The sequence below is a fragment of the Salmo salar genome, unplaced genomic scaffold, assembly GCF_905237065.1.
Source record: "Salmo salar unplaced genomic scaffold, Ssal_v3.1, whole genome shotgun sequence".
Classification (NCBI taxonomy): Eukaryota; Metazoa; Chordata; class Actinopteri; order Salmoniformes; family Salmonidae; genus Salmo; species Salmo salar.
Genome location: NW_025547971.1, coordinates 159,417 through 179,862, shown reverse-complemented (window position 1 = coordinate 179,862; position 20,446 = coordinate 159,417). Strand labels below are relative to the sequence as shown.

General features: G+C 42.9%; 1 protein-coding gene across 2 annotated transcripts; it reads right to left on the bottom strand.

The window, feature by feature from the left end:
* Positions 1–258: 258 nt before the first annotated feature.
* On the bottom strand, positions 259–19,939 carry LOC106583402 (Fc receptor-like protein 5). 2 transcript variants are annotated; one of them, XM_045711752.1, is made up of 8 exons: positions 19,854–19,939; positions 13,816–13,860; positions 12,281–12,343; positions 7,425–7,721; positions 7,019–7,261; positions 1,805–1,939; positions 1,315–1,347; positions 259–895 (listed from the first exon to the last, which is right to left on the bottom strand). In XM_045711752.1, exons 1-8 carry the CDS (start codon positions 19,876–19,878, stop codon positions 873–875), a joined length of 864 nt encoding a protein of 287 aa, XP_045567708.1. In that variant the 5' UTR covers positions 19,879–19,939; the 3' UTR covers positions 259–872. The 2 variants fall into 2 exon arrangements, with proteins under 2 accessions (XP_045567708.1, XP_045567709.1); XM_045711753.1 differs by having other exon boundaries at positions 1,805–1,918.
* Positions 19,940–20,446: the final 507 nt, after the last annotated feature.

The window sequence follows — 20,446 nt, the reverse complement described above, 5'->3', positions numbered from 1 at the left end:
GGAATGGAGCATTTAGAAGATACTCAAGGCCCTGGGGGCTGTAGGGAAAACCTGGAATGGAGTATTTAGAAGATACTCAAGGCCCTGGGGGCTGTAGGGGAAACCTGGAATGGATCATTTAGAAGATACTCAAGGCCCTGGGGGCTGTAGGGGAAACCTGGAATGGAGTATTTAGAAGATACATAAAGGGAAGTGAATGAAATTAAAAACTGAGTGGTTGTGATGTCATTCAGAACAGATTAAAAACAGGCTACATGATTGAGGAAAATCATTAATTTAATTCTATATGCTACAAAGACAAAAGCAATATCTTACCAAGATGATTAATTGAAAAATAATGGTTTTGCACAAAACAACCACAATATAACAAAGGGCCTACAAGAGTTTAATGTTTAAATCAAATCAAATAATGATGAATTTCTATAGAGACCTAAATTGGAAAATAAAGTAAATAATTGTAATAATTGAATTCTCCTCTCCTGTATGTTTTCTATCTCTGTAACATGTAACATTATACTGAACCTGTAACAATAATGCCTGAACCTCAACACCTATCAGTTGATCTGTATAGACATGAAAAGTGAAGGCATTTACAATATATCAACCATAATGCTATACAGTATATGACCAGTATATGACTGATGTTAAAGGACAGCTGCTGAATGAATAATACAACACACATTATATTAAAACACATTCCAATCAGAATAATACATGTATCAGTTAATAGATCACATTTGATCAAATGCCACTATTGTTCCAGCAGGTGGAGCTACAATGTAACAACATACAGCATTGTGACTCACAGTTCTATATTAGAATTCCATGAGTTCCATTCTGATGGTTGTTATGGTGATCAGGTGATCTCAGCCTCACTCTTCTTCAACATGATCACCTGTTCAACACAGAAGTAGTTCATCAGTGTGGCCATGTATTTACTTATCCAATACAGAACCACTTAGACATCTCCGACATCAATACCTGGCTATTTACTCATTATCAATACCAGGGCGATTTACTTCTTGTCAGTTTGTGGGCTATCTACTCCTTATCAATACCTGAGATATTTAATCCTTTTCAATTCCAGGGCTATTTACTTCTCATCAATACCTGGGATATGATATTTACTTCGCACCAATATGCAGGCTATTTACTCCTAAATGCATTAATTAATATCAGTGACATATTGTGGTAGTTGACTCTAATCCATCCTACTTTCTACTACTACTAAGAGGTACCATAATATAGTACACACTGTGTTCAGAATACCATATTGTGCCCTTGCAGCTGTTGTGTTGTAAGGTAGAAACTCACCTAATTGGTCTTGGTGGGTCTTCCTGGTTCCCCCTAAACAGACAGTTATCAACACTTTAAACATGGTTCAATCAGAGCTACAGTTATCAACACTTTACAACATGGTTCAATCAGAGATACAGTTATCAACACTTTACAACATGGTTCAATCAGAGATACAGTTATCAACACTTTACAACATGGTTCAATCAAAGATACAGTTATCAACACTTTAAACATGGTTCAATCAGAGATACAGTTATCAACACTTTAAACATGGTTCAATCAGAGCTAGTTATTAACACTTTACAACATGGTTCAATCAGAGATACAGTTATCAACACTTTACAACATGGTTCAATCAGAGATACAGTTATCAACACTTTACAACATGAATCAGTCAGAGCTACTGCAGTATTGTCAGTCCTTGTGATATATTTCAGATTTACAACAGGTATTCTGTTGGAATGAGGTTGGAATGAGGTGATCCTGTATAAACTCAGGTTCTCACCTTGAGCCCTGCTCCTGCAGTATTTCACCAGCAGTATGATGGTCACCAGCAGGTAGGGAGACCCCACCAGTAGACTACACAGCAGCCTGGGTAGAGACATGGACAACACTGGGACTGGTGGAGATGGAATGGGAGCTGGAACAGCAGTGGGAGAAAGAAAATATAAAACACTGGAGAGAAACATGGATGTATGTGGCAAGAAAATACACACTCATTTAGAATTCTGTTCATAATGTAAATATTCAGTATATTTTCATAGTTAGTTATTCTGTTCATAATGTAAATGTTCAGTATATTTTCATGTTATTCTGTTCATAATGTAAATATTCAGTATATTTTCATGTTATTCTGTTCATAATGTAAATGTTCAGTATATTTTCATGTTATTCTGTTCATAATGTAAATGTTCAGTATATTTTCATGTTATTCTGTTCATAATGTAAATGTTCAGTATATTTTCATGTTATTCTGTTCATTATGTAAATGTTCTGTACATTTTCATGTTATTCTGTTCATTATGTAAATGTTCTGTACATTTTCATGGTATCAGCAAATACAGTGTAAGACATGTTACTACCACGTCAGTACATATTGAAGCATCAGGAGGTGTGTTATATGGCGAAATTCCAATAATACAAAACAAGAAACAATGACATCTGGGAAAGGAACCAAAGGGAGGGACATAAAGGGAAGATAATCAAGGAGGTGATGGAGTCCAGGTGAGTGTCATAATGCGCGTAACCATGGTGACAGGTGTGCGTCATAACGCCTGGTGACCTAGACACCAGAAAGGGCTGTTTAATTAAGCACGTCACAACGTGGAGTATACAACCTGAAACAGCCCTTAGCCGTTGTATATTGGTCATATACCACAACACCCCCGAGGTGCCTTATTGCTATTATAAACTGGTTACCAACGTAATTAGAGCAGAAAAAATACATGTTTTGTCACGTCCTGACCAGTATTTAGGTATTATATGTATTATATTTGGTCAGGACGTGGCAGAGGTATATTTGTTTTGGTTGGTTCGGGGTGGTGGTATGAGTAGAAGGGTGTTTGTTTTATTATTTCCGGGTTTTGGGTTATGTTCTATGTTTTTCTGTATTTCTATGTTATCTCTAGTTTAGTAGTTCTATGTTAGGTAATTGGGTGTTGGACTCTCAATTGGAGGCAGGTGTTTGTAGTTGCCTTTGATTGAGAGTCCTATATATAGTTATAGGTTTTGTTTGTATTTTGTGGGAAGTTGTATTTCGCACTGCTGTTATTTTTGTAGTCTGTGAAACTGTCGGTCTGTCGTTCTTTGTTTTCCGTGTTCACGTTTATTTAATAAATTATAATGATGAGCATGCAACCCACTGCGCCTTGGTCCTCTCTCTCCTACGACAGCCGTGACATGTTTTGTCATACCCGTGGAATATGGTTTGATATACCACAGCTGTCAGACAATTAGCATTCAGGGCTGGAACCACCCAGTTTGTAATGCAGGTTTTAGCACCAATTAACAGAGTAAAGAAGGACCAAATAATCTGAATGTCAAGGTTTCTCATATCAAATCAAATCAAATTTTATTGGTCACATACTGAACACGTGGTTAGCAGATGTTATTGCGGGTGTAGTGAAATGTTTATGCTTCTAGACGAGACAGTGCAGCAGTATCTAACAGGTAATATCTCACAATCCCACAACAAAACCTAATACACACAATCTAGTAAAGGAATGGGATGAGAATATATAAATATGAAACAATATGGATGAGCTGTGACAGAGCGGCTAAGATGCAATAGATAGTAAAGAATAGATAGTGAAGGATACAGTAAGTACACATGAGATGAGTAATGTTGGATATGTAAACATTATTAAAGTGACAGGTGTTCCATTAATTAAAGTGGCCAATGATATCAAGTCTGTAGGTAGGCAGCCGTCTCTCTGGGCTAGTGATGGCTGTTAAACAATCTGATCGCCTTGAGATAGAAGCTGTTTTTTAATCTCTCTGTTCCAGCTTTGATGCACCTGTACTGACATTGCATTCTGGATGGACGCGGGGTGAACAGGCAGTGGCTCAGGTGGTCATTGTCCTTGATGATCTTTTTGCCTTCCTGTGACATCGGGTGTTGTAGGTGTCCTGGAGGGCAGGTAGTTTGCCCCTGGTGATGCGTTGTGCAGACCGCACCACCCTCTGGAGAGCCTTGCGGTTGTCTCCTGAGGTTGAAGAGGCGCTGTTGCGGAACTTAAATCTTTCCACCTTTTCCACTGCTGTCCCATCAATGTGGATAGGGGGGTGCTCCCTTTGCTGTTTCCTGAAGTCCACGATCATCTCCTTTGTTTTGTTGATGTTGAGTGTGAGGTTATTTTCCTGACACCACACTCCGAGGGCCCTCACCTCCTCCCTGTAGGCCGTCTCGTTGTTGTTGGTAATCAAGCCTACCACTGTAGTGTCGTCTGCAAACTTGATGATTGAGTTGGAGGCGTGCCACGCAGTCATGGGTGAACAGGGAGTACAGGAGGGGGCTGAGAATGCACCCTTGTGGGGCATCAGTGTTGAGGATCAGCATGAGTGGAGATTTCCTACCTTCACCAACTGTGGGCGCCCCGTCAGAAAGTCCAGGACCCAGTTGCACAGGGCAGGGTCAAGACCCAGGGTCTCAAGCTTAATGATGAGTTTGGAGGGTACTATGGTGTTGAATGCTGAGCTGTAGTCAATGAACAGCATTCTTACGAAGGTATTCCTCTTGTCCAGATGGGATAGGGAAGTGTGCAGTGTGATGGCGATTGCGTCGTCTGTTAAACTAAATTAAACTAAACTAAGTTAAACTATTGGGGCGGTAAGCAAATTGAAGGTCTCGGTGACCAGTAAGGTGGAGGTGATATGATCCTTGACTAGTCTCTCAAAGCACTTCATAATCGATGATCCAAGATGGTGTAGCAACAAGACGTGTTTGTTTTTGTCCTGTTATTATCCCGTGTAAACACTTAGTATTTTCTGTATACATTTCAATCTCTTTTTCCATTTTCAAATGAAATATACCTCCCTGCAACCCGCCTCACCCAACGTGGCACGGTTCTGCAATTTTTTTTTACCTTATAAACAGAACCTCCATCAGAAGCTAGCCAGCTATTTAGTCATTGTTAGCCACTGCTAGCGGTCTTTACCTTTAGCTCGGACACCAGCCGCTTTAGCTAGGCCCATTTCCCCGGCTAGCAAACGAAGTACACCAACTACAATACCTCTCTTGCCAATTGGCCTGAACCAACTGGTCTGCTGGTCTGCTGACGTATTTCGGCCGATGTGCTCTCAACCGGCCTCTGCGTCGTTGATGTCGGTGAGGACCCAGCTACTAGCCCCGGCCTGCTAGCTCTCTGAGCATTGTGTCTCCTGCTCGCCTAGCGTAGTGAGGACTGCCGAGCGGCTCCCTGTTTTGTCCATTGCTGCTTATTGGACCTTATGATCACTCGGCTACACAGCTGATGCCTACAGGACTGTTCATTAACACGGTACCTCATTTTGTTTATCTGTCGGCCCCAGCCTCGAACTCAGGCCCTGTGTGTAGCTAACTTACCCTCTCTGCACATTCATCTCCGGTCTTCCCTGTGGCTCAGTTGGTAGAGCATGGTGTGTGCAACACCAGGGTTGTGGGTTCGATTCCCACGGGGGGCCAGTACAATAAAAAAAATAAAAAAATTAAAAAATATGCATGAAATGTATGAAATGTATGCATTCGCTACTGTAAGTCGCTCTGGATAAGAGCGTCTGCTAAATGACTAAAATGTAAATGTATTTACCCGTTGTTGTTGTTGTCTTAGCTGTTTACCCGTTGTTGTCTTATCCCTCCCAATCAACACCTGTGATTGCTATATGCCTACCTCTAATGTCAATATGCCTTGTATACTGTTGTTTAGGGTAGCTCTCATTGTTTTGTTTAACTGCGGAGCCCCTAGTCCCGCTCTACATGCCTCGGTAAGCTCCCTTGGCCCACCCCCCACATATGCGGAGACCACACCTAGCTTAACTGGCGCTTCCAGAGATGCAGCCTCTCTCATTGTCACTCTATGCCAAGGTTTACCTTCACTGTACTCAAATCCTACCATGCCCTTGTCTGTGCATTATGCTCTGAATCTTTCCTACCATGCTCAGAAGTCTGCTCCTTTTACTCTCTGCTCCGAACGCACTAGACGACCAGTTCTTATAGCCTTTAGCCCTACCCTTATCCTACTCCTCCTCTGTTCCTCTGGTGATGTAGAGGTTAACCCAGGCCCTGCATCTCTCCAGAAATAAGTCTCTCACTGTTGCCACCTGTTATCTTCTTTGTGATAGGGGGCAGTATTTTCACGTCTGGATGAAAAGTGTGCCCAGAGTAAACTGACTGCTACTCAGACCCAGAAGCTAGGATATGCATATTATTAGTAGATTTGGATAGAAAACAATGAAGTTTCTAAAACTGTTTGAATGATGTCTGAGTATAACAGAACTCATATGGCAGGTGAAAACCTGAGACAAATCCAACCAGGAAGTGGGAAATCTGAGGTTTGTAGTTTTTCAAGTGATTGCCTATCCAATATACAGTGTAAATGGGGTCAGATTGCACTTCCTAAGGCTTCCACTAGATGTCACCAGTCTTTAGAAAGTTGTTTCAGGCTTCTATATGAAAGGGGAGCGAATAAGACCAGTCACAGTAGATGGCTCACCTGTTCATTATGTAAATATTCAGTATATTTTCATGTTATTCTGTTCATAATGTAAATGTTCTGTATATTTTCATGGTTACAGCCAATACAGTGTTAGACATGTAACTACCACGTCAGTAGATATTGAAGCATTAAGGCCCCAGGAGGTGTGGTATAAGGGCCAATATCATATACCACGGGTATGACAAAACATTTATTTTTCTAATTACGTTGTAGTAGTACGCCCAGTAAGGAACCTCCGGGGGTTTATGGCTGTTTCTACGCACGACGCCTGGATAACTTTTCATGTTCAAAATTGTGATCTCTCCTCAAACAATAGCGTGGTATTATTGCACTGTAATAGCTAAATTGGACAATGCAGTTAGATTAACAAGAATTGATATGACACCTGGAGAGCCCTGCCCTTCCTGTGACTGAGGGCTTCCAGCCAATCAGCACTCAGGGCTGGAACCACCCTGTTTATAACGCACCACTTAACAGTGTAAAGAAGAACCAGATAATCTGAATGTCAAAGTTTCTCATATTCTCACCTGTCACAGTCATCCAGCTCTCTGGTGAATCTCCTTTCGAGTTGTAACACTTGTAGAGTCCTTCATCTGACTTGGATACTGCAGGGATGGTCATCTCTCCTGTAGTCTCAGCCCTGATGAGGGATCCATCTTTGTAGAAAACAGCTGTGAGGTCAGAGGGAGTTTCCTGATATCTGCAGCGCAGAGTCACAGAATCTCCCTCAGTCACAGGAAGGGCAGGGCTCTCCAGGATCATAGGACCAGCTGTATATAATATATAAACATCATATATAAACAGGTCTCTCCAGGATCACAGCTCCAGCTGTATATAATATATAAACATCATATATTAACATAACATCAGCTATCTGAAACCAGATGAACCACTAAACACTATAATGTTAGTAGATGGTGTTTGTGGACATACCATGTACTGTGATGTTGACAGCATTGCTGTGTTCTCCAGAACCAGACTCACACCAGTACACTCCACTGTCTGATGGTGTTAGTGACACATTGCATGAAGACCCTTGTTGTTTTCCCCAGTCAGTATGACACTCTGAAAGGATTCCTCTCGTTGTGTTCCTCACCACTCTCCATCTAGCAGAGTTCCCCTGAACCTCACAGCTCAGAGAGACAGACTCATATTCAAAGAACTGAGATCTGTCAGGACTGAGACTCAGAGATGCTTGGTTAGAGAGAACTGAGAGAGAGAAAGTCTGATCTGAGAGACACACAGAGAGAGAAAAAAGAGAGGGATGTAGAGAGAGAGATACATAGAGAGGGTCAGTCTGATATCTGTACTATTGTAATATATTCCAGAGCTGGGTCTGTATCACATCTGAGTTAAACATTGATTTGTTCTACCAGTCTACACCAGATTCAATGAGACCCTTTCTGCCCTTTGTCAGGTCTCTCCAGGATAACAGCTCCAGCTGTATATAATATATAAACATCATATATAAACAGGTCTCTCCAGGATCACAGCTCCAGCTGTATACAATATATAAACATCATATATAAACAGGTCTCTCCAGGATCACAGCTCCAGCTGTATATAATATATAAACATCATATATAAACAGGTCTCTCCAGGATCACAGCTCCAGCTGTATATAATATATAAACAGGTCTCTCCAGGATCACAGCACCATGTCACGTCCTGACCAGTAAAGGGCTTATTTGTTATTGATGTTTGGTCAGGACGTGGCAGGGGGTATTTGTTTAGAGTGTTTAGGGGTTTGTTATATTATGTGTTTATGTAGAGGGGTGTTGGTTTAGAGTGTACCGGGGTTTTAGGTTTAGGTTCTAGGTTAGGGGATTCTATAATAGTTCTAGGTTGTTTAGGTCTATGTTTAGCTTTATTGATTTGACCTTCAATTGGGGGCAGCTGTTCCTCGTTGCCTCTGATTGAAGGTCCTTTGTATAGGGGTGTCTTGTCGTCGGGAATTGTCGGTAGTTATTTTCTGTATAGCTGATATGCCTTATGGAACTGTTTAGTCGTTGTTTGTTTATTTTGTAAGTGTTCACTTTTCTTAAAATTAAAAAAGATGAGCATACACATTCCCGCTGCATTTTGGTCCACTTCCTACGACAGCCGTGACAGAACTACCCACCATAAACGTACCAAGCAGCGGAAGAAGGAGAAGCAGCAGAGCTCCTTGGAATCATGGACATGGGAGGAAATTCTGGACGGGGCTGAACCATGGCACCAGGCTGGTGAATACCGTCGCCCACCGGAGGAGATAGAGGCAGCCAAGGCGGAGTGGCGCCGGTATGAGGCTTTGTACGCGCCGATGGGGAAGCACGAGAGGCACCCCCAATCATTTTTTTTGGGGGGGCACACGGGTAGTTTGGCTGGGCCAAGAGTGAGCCCTAAGTCAACTCCTCATGCTTATTATGGGAAGCATTTGGAGTGGAGAGCACCGGAGTATGCGGAAGTGCGCACGATCTCGCCCATGCGCACGCACAGTCTGGTGCGAGCGATCCCAGCCCCTCGCAAGTGCCGTGCTAGAGTAGGCATCCAGCCTGGAAGGAGGATGCCTGTACAGCACATCTGGCCACCAGTGCGCCTCCTAGGCCCAGGCTACCCTACGCCTGCTCTACGCACGGCAACCATCAGGCCTCTGCACAGCCCAGTTCGCCCTGTACCAGCACTCTGCTCGTGCAGGGCTGCTATTACCATCCAGCCAGGACGGGTTGTGCAAGAGGTGCGCTCCAGACCTCCAGTGCTTACCCATGGCCCGGTGTATCCAGTCCCTGCTTCTCGTGCCGACCCTGAGGTGCGTGTCTCCAGTCTGGCGTCTCCTAAGCCAGTCCCACGCACCAGGCTTCCAGTGCGTTAGCCCAGTCCAGTACGCCCTGTTCCTGCTCCTCGCACTATCCCTGTGGTGCGTGTCCCTAGTCTGGCACCTCCTAAGCCAGTCCCACGCACCAGGCTTCCAGTGCGTTAGCCCAGTCCAGTACGCCCTGTTCCTGCTCCTCGCACTATCCCTGTGGTGCGTGTCCCTAGTCTGGCACCTCCTAAGCCAGTCCCACGCACCAGGCTTCCAGTGCGTTAGCCCAGTCCAGTACGCCCTGTTCCTGCTCCTCGCACTATCCCTGTGGTGCGTGTCCCTAGTCTGGCACCTCCTAAGCCAGTCCCACGCACCAGGCTTCCAGTGCGTTAGCCCAGTCCAGTACGCCCTGTTCCTGCTCCTCGCACTATCCCTGTGGTGCGTGTCCCTAGTCTGGCACCTCCTAAGCCAGTCCCACGCACCAGGCTTCCAGTGCGTTAGCCCAGTCCAGTACGCCCTGTTCCTGCTCCTCGCACTATCCCTGTGGTGCGTGTCCCTAGTCTGGCACCTCCTAAGCCAGTCCCACGCACCAGGCTTCCAGTGCGTTAGCCCAGTCCAGTACGCCCTGTTCCTGCTCCTCGCACTATCCCTGTGGTGCGTGTCCCTAGTCTGGCACCTCCTAAGCCAGTCCCACGCACCAGGCTTCCAGTGCGTTAGCCCAGTCCAGTACGCCCTGTTCCTGCTCCTCGCACTATCCCTGTGGTGCGTGTCCCTAGTCTGGCACCTCCTAAGCCAGTCCCACGCACCAGGCTTCCAGTGCGTTAGCCCAGTCCAGTACGCCCTGTTCCTGCTCCTCGCACTATCCCTGTGGTGCGTGTCCCTAGTCTGGCACCTCCTAAGCCAGTCCCACGCACCAGGCTTCCAGTGCGTTAGCCCAGTCCAGTACGCCCTGTTCCTGCTCCTCGCACTATCCCTGTGGTGCGTGTCCCTAGTCTGGCACCTCCTAAGCCAGTCCCACGCACCAGGCTTCCAGTGCGTTAGCCCAGTCCAGTACGCCCTGTTCCTGCTCCTCGCACTATCCCTGTGGTGCGTGTCCCTAGTCTGGCACCTCCTAAGCCAGTCCCACGCACCAGGCTTCCAGTGCGTTAGCCCAGTCCAGTACGCCCTGTTCCTGCTCCTCGCACTATCCCTGTGGTGCGTGTCCCTAGTCTGGCACCTCCTAAGCCAGCCCCACGCATCAGGCCTTCAGTGCGCAGTGCCCAGTCCAGAGTGTCCGGCAACAGTGTACAGTCCGGAACCGAGTGAGTCGCCCTACAGTCCGGAACCGAGTGAGACTGCCTACAGTCCGGAACCGAGTGAGACTGCCTACAGTCCGGAACCGAGTGAGACGGCCTACAGTCCGGAACCGAGTGAGACGGCCTACAGTCCGGAACCGAGTTAGTCGCCCTACAGTCCGGAACCGAGTGAGTCGCCCTACAGTCCGGAACCGAGTGAGACGCCCTACAGTCCGGAACCGAGTGAGACGGCCTACAGTCCGGAACCGAGTGAGACGCCCTACAGTCCGGAACCGAGTGAGACGGCCTACAGTCCGGAACCGAGTGAGACGCCCTACAGTCCGGAACCGAGTGAGACGCCCTACAGTCCGGAACCGAGTTAGTCGCCCTACAGTCCGGAACCGAGTGAGTCGCCCTACAGTCCGGAACCGAGTGAGACGGCCTACAGTCCGGAACCGAGTGAGACGCCCTACAGTCCGGAACCGAGTTAGTCGCCCTACAGTCCGGAACCGAGTGAGTCGCCCTACAGTCCGGAACCGAGTGAGTCGCCCTACAGTCCGGAACCGAGTGAGTCGCCCTACAGTACGGAACCGAGTGAGTCGCCCTACAGTCCGGAACCGAGTGAGACGGCATACAGTCCAGAACCGAGCGAGACGCTCATCAGCCCAAGGTCTCCAGCGATGCGCATCAGCCCGAGGTCTCCAGCGACGCATCATAGCCCTGAGCTTTCAGCGGGGGTGGACAGGTTAGGTGGGGGACTTAGGCCTGAGCCTGATCCACCTCCAGTATAGGTGGGTTGGGGAGGGGGGGGTGTAGCACGGTAACCGTCGGTGACGGCAGCCACCCTCCCTTCCCTCCCTTTAGTTAGGGGGGTTTATTTTTGTAGATCATTTTTTTTGTTAGGTGCATCCGGGTTCTGCACCTTTGGGGGACGGTACTGTCACGTCCTGACCAGTAAAGGGCTTATTTGTTATTTATGTTTGGTCAGGACGTGGCAGGGGGTATTTGTTTAGAGTGTTTATGGGTTTGTTATATTATGTGTTTATGTAGAGGGGTGTTGGTTTAGAGTGTACCGGGGTTTTAGGTTTAGGTTCTAGGTTAGGATATTCTATGTTAGTTCTAGGTTGTTTAGGTCTATGTTTAGCTTTATTGATTTGCCCTTCAATTGGAGGCAGCTGTTCCTCGTTGCCTCTGTTTGAAGGTCCTATGTATAGGGGTGTCTTGTAGTAGGGAATTGTGGGTAGTTATTTTCTGTATAGCTGATATGCCTTATGGAACTGTTTAGTCGTTGTTTGTTTATTTTGTAAGTGTTCACTTTTCTTCAAATTAAAAAAGATGAGCATTCACATTCCCGCTACGTTTTGGTCCACTTCCTACGACAGCCGTGACAGACCAGCTGTATATAATATATAAACATCATATTTAAACAGGTCTCTCCAGGATCACAGCTCCAGCTGTATATAATATATAAACATCATATATAAACAGGTCTCTCCAGGATCACAGCTCCAGCTGTATATAATATATAAACATCATATATAAACAGGTCTCTCCAGGATCACAGCTCCAGCTGTATGTAATATATAAACATCATATATAAACAGGTCTCTCCAGGATCACAGCTCCAGCTGTATATAATATATAAACATCATATATAAACATAACATCAGCTATCAGAAACCAGATGAACCACTAAACACTATAATGTTAGTAGATGGTGTTTGTGGACATACCATCATATTCAAAGAACTGAGATCTGTCAGGACTGACGCTCAGAGAGGCTGGAGGAGAGAGATCTAAGAGAGAGAGAGAAAGGGAGAGAGAGAGAAGAGAGCGATGAAGCCTGTGAGCTGCATTGGAACAGAGATGCTGAAACACAGCAGAGAGAGGCTATTCTCTAGCTGTTTAACCTGGTGATGAGGGTAGGCTACTATCCTGAGATCTGGAGACAAGGCTTTATATTCTAACAGAGATGCTGAAACAGAGACAGTAGATCTAGCTGGTCTGTCATAATATAATAGAGACAGTAGATCTAGCTGGTCTGTCATAATATAATAGAGACAGTAGATCTAGCTGGTCTGCCATAATATAATAGAGACAGTAGATCTAGCTGGTCTGTCATAATATAATAGAGACAGTAGCTCTAGCTGGTCTGTCATAATATAATAGAGACAGTAGATCTAGCTGGTCTGTCATAATATAATAGAGACAGTAGATCTTTCTCCAGATTATGTCCTGGTCTCCAGACAGAAGGGAGGGAGAGAGCCAGTTGGTGTCTGACTTTATTTTTTATATTTAACCTCTATTTAATTAGGCAAGTCAGATTAGAACAACATGTAATTTACAATGACATCCTAGGAATATTTGTTCAGTGGCAGAACGACAGACTTTTACCTTCTCAGCTCGGTGATTCAATCCACCAACCTTTCGGTAACTAGTCCAGTGCTCTAACCGCTAGGCTACCTGCCGCCCCAGACTATCACTGCCCCTTTTGTTGTATTGTAGTCCTGATCACTTCCCTATTGTTGTACTGTAGACCTGATCACTGCCCTATTGTTGTACTGTAGACCTGATCACTGCCCTATTGTTATACTGTAGACTTGATCACTGCCCTATTGTTGTACTGTAGACCTGATCACTGCCCTATTGTTGTACTGTAGACCTTATCACTGCCTTATTGTTGTACTGTAGACCTGATCACTGCCCTATTGTTGTACTGCAGACCTGATCACTGCCCTATTGTTGTACTGTAGACCTGATTAGTGACACCCCCACAGGGTTGGAGTTATAGTCATTATGTAGCTATATGAGTCTGTATCTTCCATCACAGAGTAACACTTTCTACCCTGTGATGTGTTGCAGGTGAGAGCAGCTAGAACAAGTGGAGATCCATTATGGAACATTATTTACTAAGAGAATAAGGACTGGAGACATGAAGAACCAATGAAGAGACCAGGAAGAAATGATACTATTATAGAACAGGTGATGAATATAGAGAAATGTTACTATTATAGAACAGGTGATGAATATAGATAAATGTTACTATTATAGAACAGGTGATGAATATAGAGAAATGTTACTATTATAGAACAGGTGATGAATATAGAGAAATGTTACTATTATAGAACAGGTGATGAATATAGATAAATGTTACTATTATAGAACAGGTGATGAATATAGATAAATGTTACTATTATAGAACAGGTGATGAATATAGATAAATGTTACTATTATAGAACAGGTGATGAATACAGATAAATGTACTCACCTCCACCTTGTCCGAGGCTACAGTATACCAGTGTACTCAACAGCACTGAAACACACAGAGAGAACTATCACTATGGTACATGATGTAAACACTGAAACACACAGAGAGAACTATCACTATGGTACATGATGTAAACACTGAAACACACAGAGAGAACTATCACTATGGTACATGATGTAAACACTGTAACACACAGAGAGAACTATCACTATGGTACATGATGTAAACACTGAAACACACAGAGAGAAATATCACTATGGTACATGATAGTGATAGTTATAGATATATAGATATATATTAAACCTTAATCTGAAGGTAACCCATGGTAACCCATACAAATGAATCGAAGTATGGAGGTATATATAGATATTAACCTTCATCTGAAGGTAACCCATACAAATGAATGGAAGTATGGATATATATATATATATATATATATATATAGATATTAAACCTTCATTTTATTTTTTATTTTCTTATTTCACCTTTATTTAACCAGGTAAGCTAGTTGAGAACAAGTTCTCATTTACAAGTGTGACCTGGCCAAGATAAAGCAAAGCAGTGCGACACAAACAACAACACAGAGTTACACATGGAATAAACAAACGTACAGTCAACGTACAGTCAATAACACAAAATAAAAAAGTGTATATATACAGTGTGTGCAAATTAGGTAAGATAACCTCTTACATCTAGACGTTCCGCTAGCGGAACACCTGCTCCAATATCTAATGATAGGCGTGGCGCGAATTACAAATTCCTCAAAAATCCAAAAACTTCAATTTTTCAAACATATGACTATTTCACACCATTTTAAAGACAAGACTCTCCTTTATCTAACCACACTGTCCGATTTCAAAAAGGCTTTACAGCGAAAGCAAAACATTAGATTATGTCAGCAGAGTACCCAGCCAGAAATAATCAGACACCCATTTTTCAAGCTAGCATATAATGTCACAAAAAACAAAACCACAGCTAAATGCAGCACTAACCTTTGATGATCTTCATCAGATGACACGCCTAGGACATTATGTTATACAATACATGCATGTTTTGTTCAATCAAGTTCATATTTATATCAAAAAACAGCTTTTTACATTAGCATGTGACGTTCAGAACTAGCATTCCCACCGAACACTTCCGGTGAATTTACTAAATTACTCACAATAAATGTTCACAAAAAACATAACAATTATTTTAAGAATTATAGATACAGACCTCCTTTATGCAATCGAGGTGTCCAATTTTAAAATAGCTTTTTGGTGAAAGCACATTTTGCAATATTCTGAGTAGATAGCTCGCCATCACAGGCTAGCTATTTTGACACCCACCAAGTTTGACCCTCACCAAACTCAGATTTACTATAAGAAAAATTGGATTACCTTTGCTGTTCTTCGTCAGAAGGCACTCCCAGGTCTCCTACTTCAATAACAAATGTTGGTTTGGTTCAAAATAATCCGTAGTTATATCCAAATAGCGGCGTTTTGTTCGATGCGTTCAAGACACTATCCAAAGGGTGACGAAGGGTTACGCGCCCGACGCGTTTCGTGACAAAAAATTCTAAATATTCCATTAAAGTACTTCAAAGCATGTCAACCGCTGTTTAAAATCAATTTTTATGCTATTTTTCTCGTAAAAAAGCGATAATATTCCGACCGGGGAGTCGTTGTTTTCATTCAAAGACGATAGAATAAAAACATGGTGTCGCCTCGTGCACGCGCCTCCAGTCTCTGTTCTCTGATCGACCACTATCTAAATGCTCTACTGTTTGTGTTTTTCAGCCAGGGCCTGCAAAGACATCATTCAGCTTTTTGCCGCCTTCTGAGAGCCTATGGGAGCCGTAGGACGTGTCACGTTACAGCAAAGAGCCTCAGTTTTAAATAAAGAGAGTGTAGAAGCCCAAGAAATGGTCAGAGACGGCACTTCCTGTAAGGAATCTACTCAGGTTTTGGCCTGCCAAATGAGTTCTGTTATACTCACAGACACCATTCAAACAGTTTTAGAAACTTTGGAGTGTTTTCTATCCAAAGCTAATAATTATATGCATATTCTAGTTTCTGGGCAGGAGTAATAATCAGATTAAATCAGGTAAGTTTTTTTATCCGGCCGTGAAAATACTGCCCCCTATCCATAACAGGATAAGGTAGGTTAGGCAATAAATAGGCCATAGTGGTGAGATAATTACAATTTAGCAATTAAACACTGGAGTGATAGAGACTGAAGTGATAGATGTGCAGAAGATGAATGTGCAAGTAGAGATACTGGGGTGCAAAAATAAAAAATAACAGTATGGGGTGCAGTGATCTGTGAGCTGCTCTGACAGCTGGTGCTTAAAGCTAGTGAGGGAGATATGAGTCTCCAGCTTCAGTGATTTTTGCAATTCGTTCCAGTCATTGGCAGCAGAGAACTGGAAGGAAAGGCGCCCAAAGGAGGAATTGGTTTTGGGGGTGACCAGTGAAATATACCTGATGGAGCACGTGCTACGGGTGGGTGCTGCTCTGGTGACCAGTGAGCTGAGATAAGGCAGGGCTTTACCTAGCAAAGACTTATAGATGGAGTCAGTGGGTTTGGCGACGAATATGAAGCGAGGGCCAGCCAATGAGAGCATATAGGTCACAGTGGTGGGTAGTATATGCGGCTTTGGTGACAAAACAGATGGCACTGTGATAGACTACATTCAATTTGTTGAGTAGAGTGTTGGAGGCTATTTTGTAAATGACATCGCTGAAGTCAAGGATCGGTAGGATAGTCAGTTTTACGAGGGTATGTTTGGCAGCATGAGTGAAGAATGCTTTGTTGCGAAATAGGAAGCCGATTCTAGATTTCAATTTTGCATTGGAGATGTTTAATGTGAGTTTGGAAGGAGAGTTTACAGTCTAACCTGACACCTAGGTATTTGTAGATGTCCACATATTCTAAGTCAGAACCGTCCAGAGTAGTGATGCTGGGCGGGCGGGCAGGTGCTGGTAGCGATTTGTTGAAGAGCATGCATTTAGTTTTACTTGCATTATGAGCAGTTGGAGGCCACGGAAGGAGAGTTGTATGGCATTGAAGCTCATCTGGAGGTTAGTTAACACAGTGTCCAAAGAAGGGCCAGAAGTATACAGAATGGTATCGTCTCCGTAGAGGTGGATCAGAGAATCACCAGCAGCAAGAGCAACATCATTGATGTACACAGAGAAAAGAGTCAGCCCGAGAATTTGACCCTGTGGCACCCCATAGAGACTGCCAGAGGTTCGGACAACAGGCCCTCCGATTTGACACACTGAACTCTGTCTGAGAAGTAGTTGGTGAACCAGGCGAGGCAGTCATTTGAGAAACCAAGGCTGTTGAGTCTGCTGATAAGAATGTGGTAATTGACAGAGTCGAAAGTCTTGGCCATGTCGATGAGTACAGCTGCACAGTATTGTCTCTTATCGATGGAGGTTATGATATCGTTTAGGACCTTGAGCGTGGCTGAGGTGCGCCCATGACCAGCTCGGAAACCAGATTACATAGCAGAGAAGGTACGGTGGGATTTGAAATGGTCGGTGATCTGTTTGTTAACTTAGCTTTCGAATACCTTAGAAAGGCAGGGTAGGATAGATATAGGTCTGTAGCAGTTTGTGTTTAGAGTGTCTCCCCCTTTGAAGAGGGGGATGACCGCGGCAGCTTTCCAATCTTTGGGAATCTCAGACGTTACGAAAGAGAGGTTGAACAGGCTAGTAATAGGGGTTGCAACAATTTCGGCTGATAATTTTAGAAAGAGAGGGTCCAGATTGTCTAGTCCTGCTGATTTGTAGGGGTCCAGATTTTGCAGCTCTTTCAGAACATCAGCTATCTGGATCTGGGTAAAGGAGAATAGGGAGGAGGCTTGGGCAAGTTGCTGTGGGGGGTGTACGGCTGTTGACCAGGGTAGGGGTGGCCAGGTGGAAAATATGGCAAGCCGTTAAAAAATGCTTATTGAAGTTCTCAATTATCATGGATTTATCAGTGGTGACAGTGTTTCCTAGCCTCAGTGCAGTGGACAGCTGGGAAGAGGTGCTCTTATTCTCCATGGACTTTACAGTGTCCCAGAACTTTTTGGACTTTGTGCTGCAGGATGCACATTTCTGTTTGAAAAAGCTAGCCTTTGCTTTCCTATCTGCCTGTGTAAATTGGTTCCTAACTTCCCTGAAAAGGAATATCACATATCACAGGGCCTATTCGATTCTAATGCAGTATGCCACAGGATGTTTTTGTGCTGTTCAAGTGCAGTCAAGTCTGGATTGAACCACGGGCTATATCTGTTCCTGGTTCTACACTTTTTCAGTGGGGCATGCTTATTTACGATTGTGAGGAAAGCACTTTTAAAGAATAACCAGGCATCTTCTACTGACGGAATGACGTCTGAAGGTAACCCATGGTAACCCATACAAATGAATGGAAGTATGGAGATATATATAGATATTAAACCTTCATCTGAAGGTAACCCATACAAATGAAGTGAATATACAAATATATTTCCTTATCTTTCTTATATCTCGTAGATACGAGACACTATCCTAAACCTTATTCCTTAAACCTTAAATGAAAAAAAATTTACTGTATTTTTGCCATTTCTGAATGTGTTATTAAATGCACAGGTGTAGTAGTAGTAGTACAGGCCAAATTAAATATTTCATCAAATCATATTTATTTAAAAGAATATACAGACTGTTTGGCCATAATGACCATCGTTATGTTTGGAGGAAAAAGGGGAGGCTTGCAAGCCGAATAACACCATCCCAACCGTGAAGCACGAGGTTGGCAGCATCATGTTGTGGGGTGCTTTGCTGCACCAGTGTGCACTTCACAAAATAGATGGCATCATGAGGAATGAAAAATGATGTGGATATATTGAAGCAACATCTCAAGACACCAGTAAGGAAGTTAAAGCTTGGTAGCAAATGGGTCTTCCAAATGGACAATGACCCCAAGCATTCTTCCAAAGTTGTGGCAAAATGGCTTAAGGACAACAAAGTTAAGGTATTGGGGTGGCCATCACAAAGCCCTGACCTCAATCCTATAGAAAATGTCTGGGTAGAATTAAAAAATGTGTGCGAGCAAGAAGGCCTACAAACCTGACTCAGTTACACCAGCTCTGTCAGGAGGAATGGGCCAAAGTTCACCCAACTTATTGTGGGAAGCTTGTGGAAGGCTACCCGAAACATTTGACCCAAGTTAAACAAATTAAAGGCAACGCTACCAAATACTAATTGAGTGTATGTAAACTTCTAACCCACTGGAAATGTGATGAAAGAAATAAAACCTGAAAAAATCATTCTCTCTACGATTATTCTGACATTTCACATTCCTAAAATGAAGTTGTGATCCTAACTGACCTAAGACAGGGAATTTTTACTAGGATTGAATGTCAGGAGTAGTGAAAAACTGAGTTTATATGTACTTGGCTAAAGTGTATGTAAACTTCTGACTTATTGATAATAGACAAAATAGATATTCAACTATACATATGATAAACTATTTAGATATTAAACTATTTAGATATTAAACCATATTGATATTAATCCATATAGATATTAAACCATATAGATATTAATCTATATAGATATTAATCTATATATATATTAACATATACAGATATTAAACTATACATATATTAAACTACATAGATATTAAACTATACAGATATTATACTATATATATATATATATATATATTAAATTATGTTGATATTAAACCATACAGATATTAAACTATACAGATATTAAACTATTTAGAAATTAAACTATATAGATATTAAACTATATAGATATTAAACTATATATATTAAATATTATAGATATTAAACCATACACATTTTAAAATATATAGATATTAAACTATATAGATATTAAACCATATATATATTAAATATTATAGATTTTAAACCATACACATTTTAAACTATATAGATATTAAACCATACAGATATTAAAGTTTACAGATATTAAACCATATAGATTTACAGATATTAAACCATACAGATATTACAATTATATCTAGACATTAAACCATTTAGATAATATTCAACTCACAGAGTAGAAGACAGGTGCGTTCCATCTCAACGTGTCGATCACTAACTGTATCTAAACTCTAGTGACTTGTAGCCTGTCCATCCCCCACCCACCCACCTCTCCTCTCTAACCATCTATACTTCCTCTTGAGAAGGACTGAGAGGTATGAAAGATGTGTGTGACAGAATGAGGGGCCCTAGAGAGGAGAGATACACAGAAAGAGAGAGAGATAGAGAGGGAGAGAAAGAGAGAGAAAGAGAGAGAGAAACACAGAGAGAGAGGTAGAGAGAGATAAATAGATATATATAGAAGAGAGGGACAGAGAGAGAGAGAGAGAGAGAGAGAGAGAGATGGAGAGAGGGAGAGAGAGAGACAGACAGACTCTCTCTCTCTCTCTCTCTCTCTCTCTCTGTCTCCCTCTCGCACACACACTTGCTGTCTTGATCTCTGATTGCTCGGCTATGAAAAGCCAACTGACATTTACTCCTAAGTTGCTGACCGGTTGCTCCCTCTACAACCACTGTTTATATTATTTGAATGTCTATGAATGTTTGAACAGCTTGAAAAATGACCTAGCCTTTATGGCCATGTACTCTTATAATCTCCAACCAGTT

What these genes read in the sequence shown, in the direction of transcription:
- LOC106583402 (XM_045711752.1), bottom strand. Translation starts at nt 19,878, where the DNA reads ATGGAACGCACCTGTCTTCTACTCT. An exon ending in TCAGTTCTTTGAATATGATG is followed by an intron (nt 7,722 to 12,280) that starts GTATGTCCACAA and finishes TGTGTCTCTCAG; the next exon opens with ATCAGACTTTCTCTCTCTCA. An exon ending in TGTCAACATCACAGTACATG is followed by an intron (nt 7,262 to 7,424) that starts GTATGTCCACAA and finishes TATTATATACAG; the next exon opens with CTGGTCCTATGATCCTGGAG.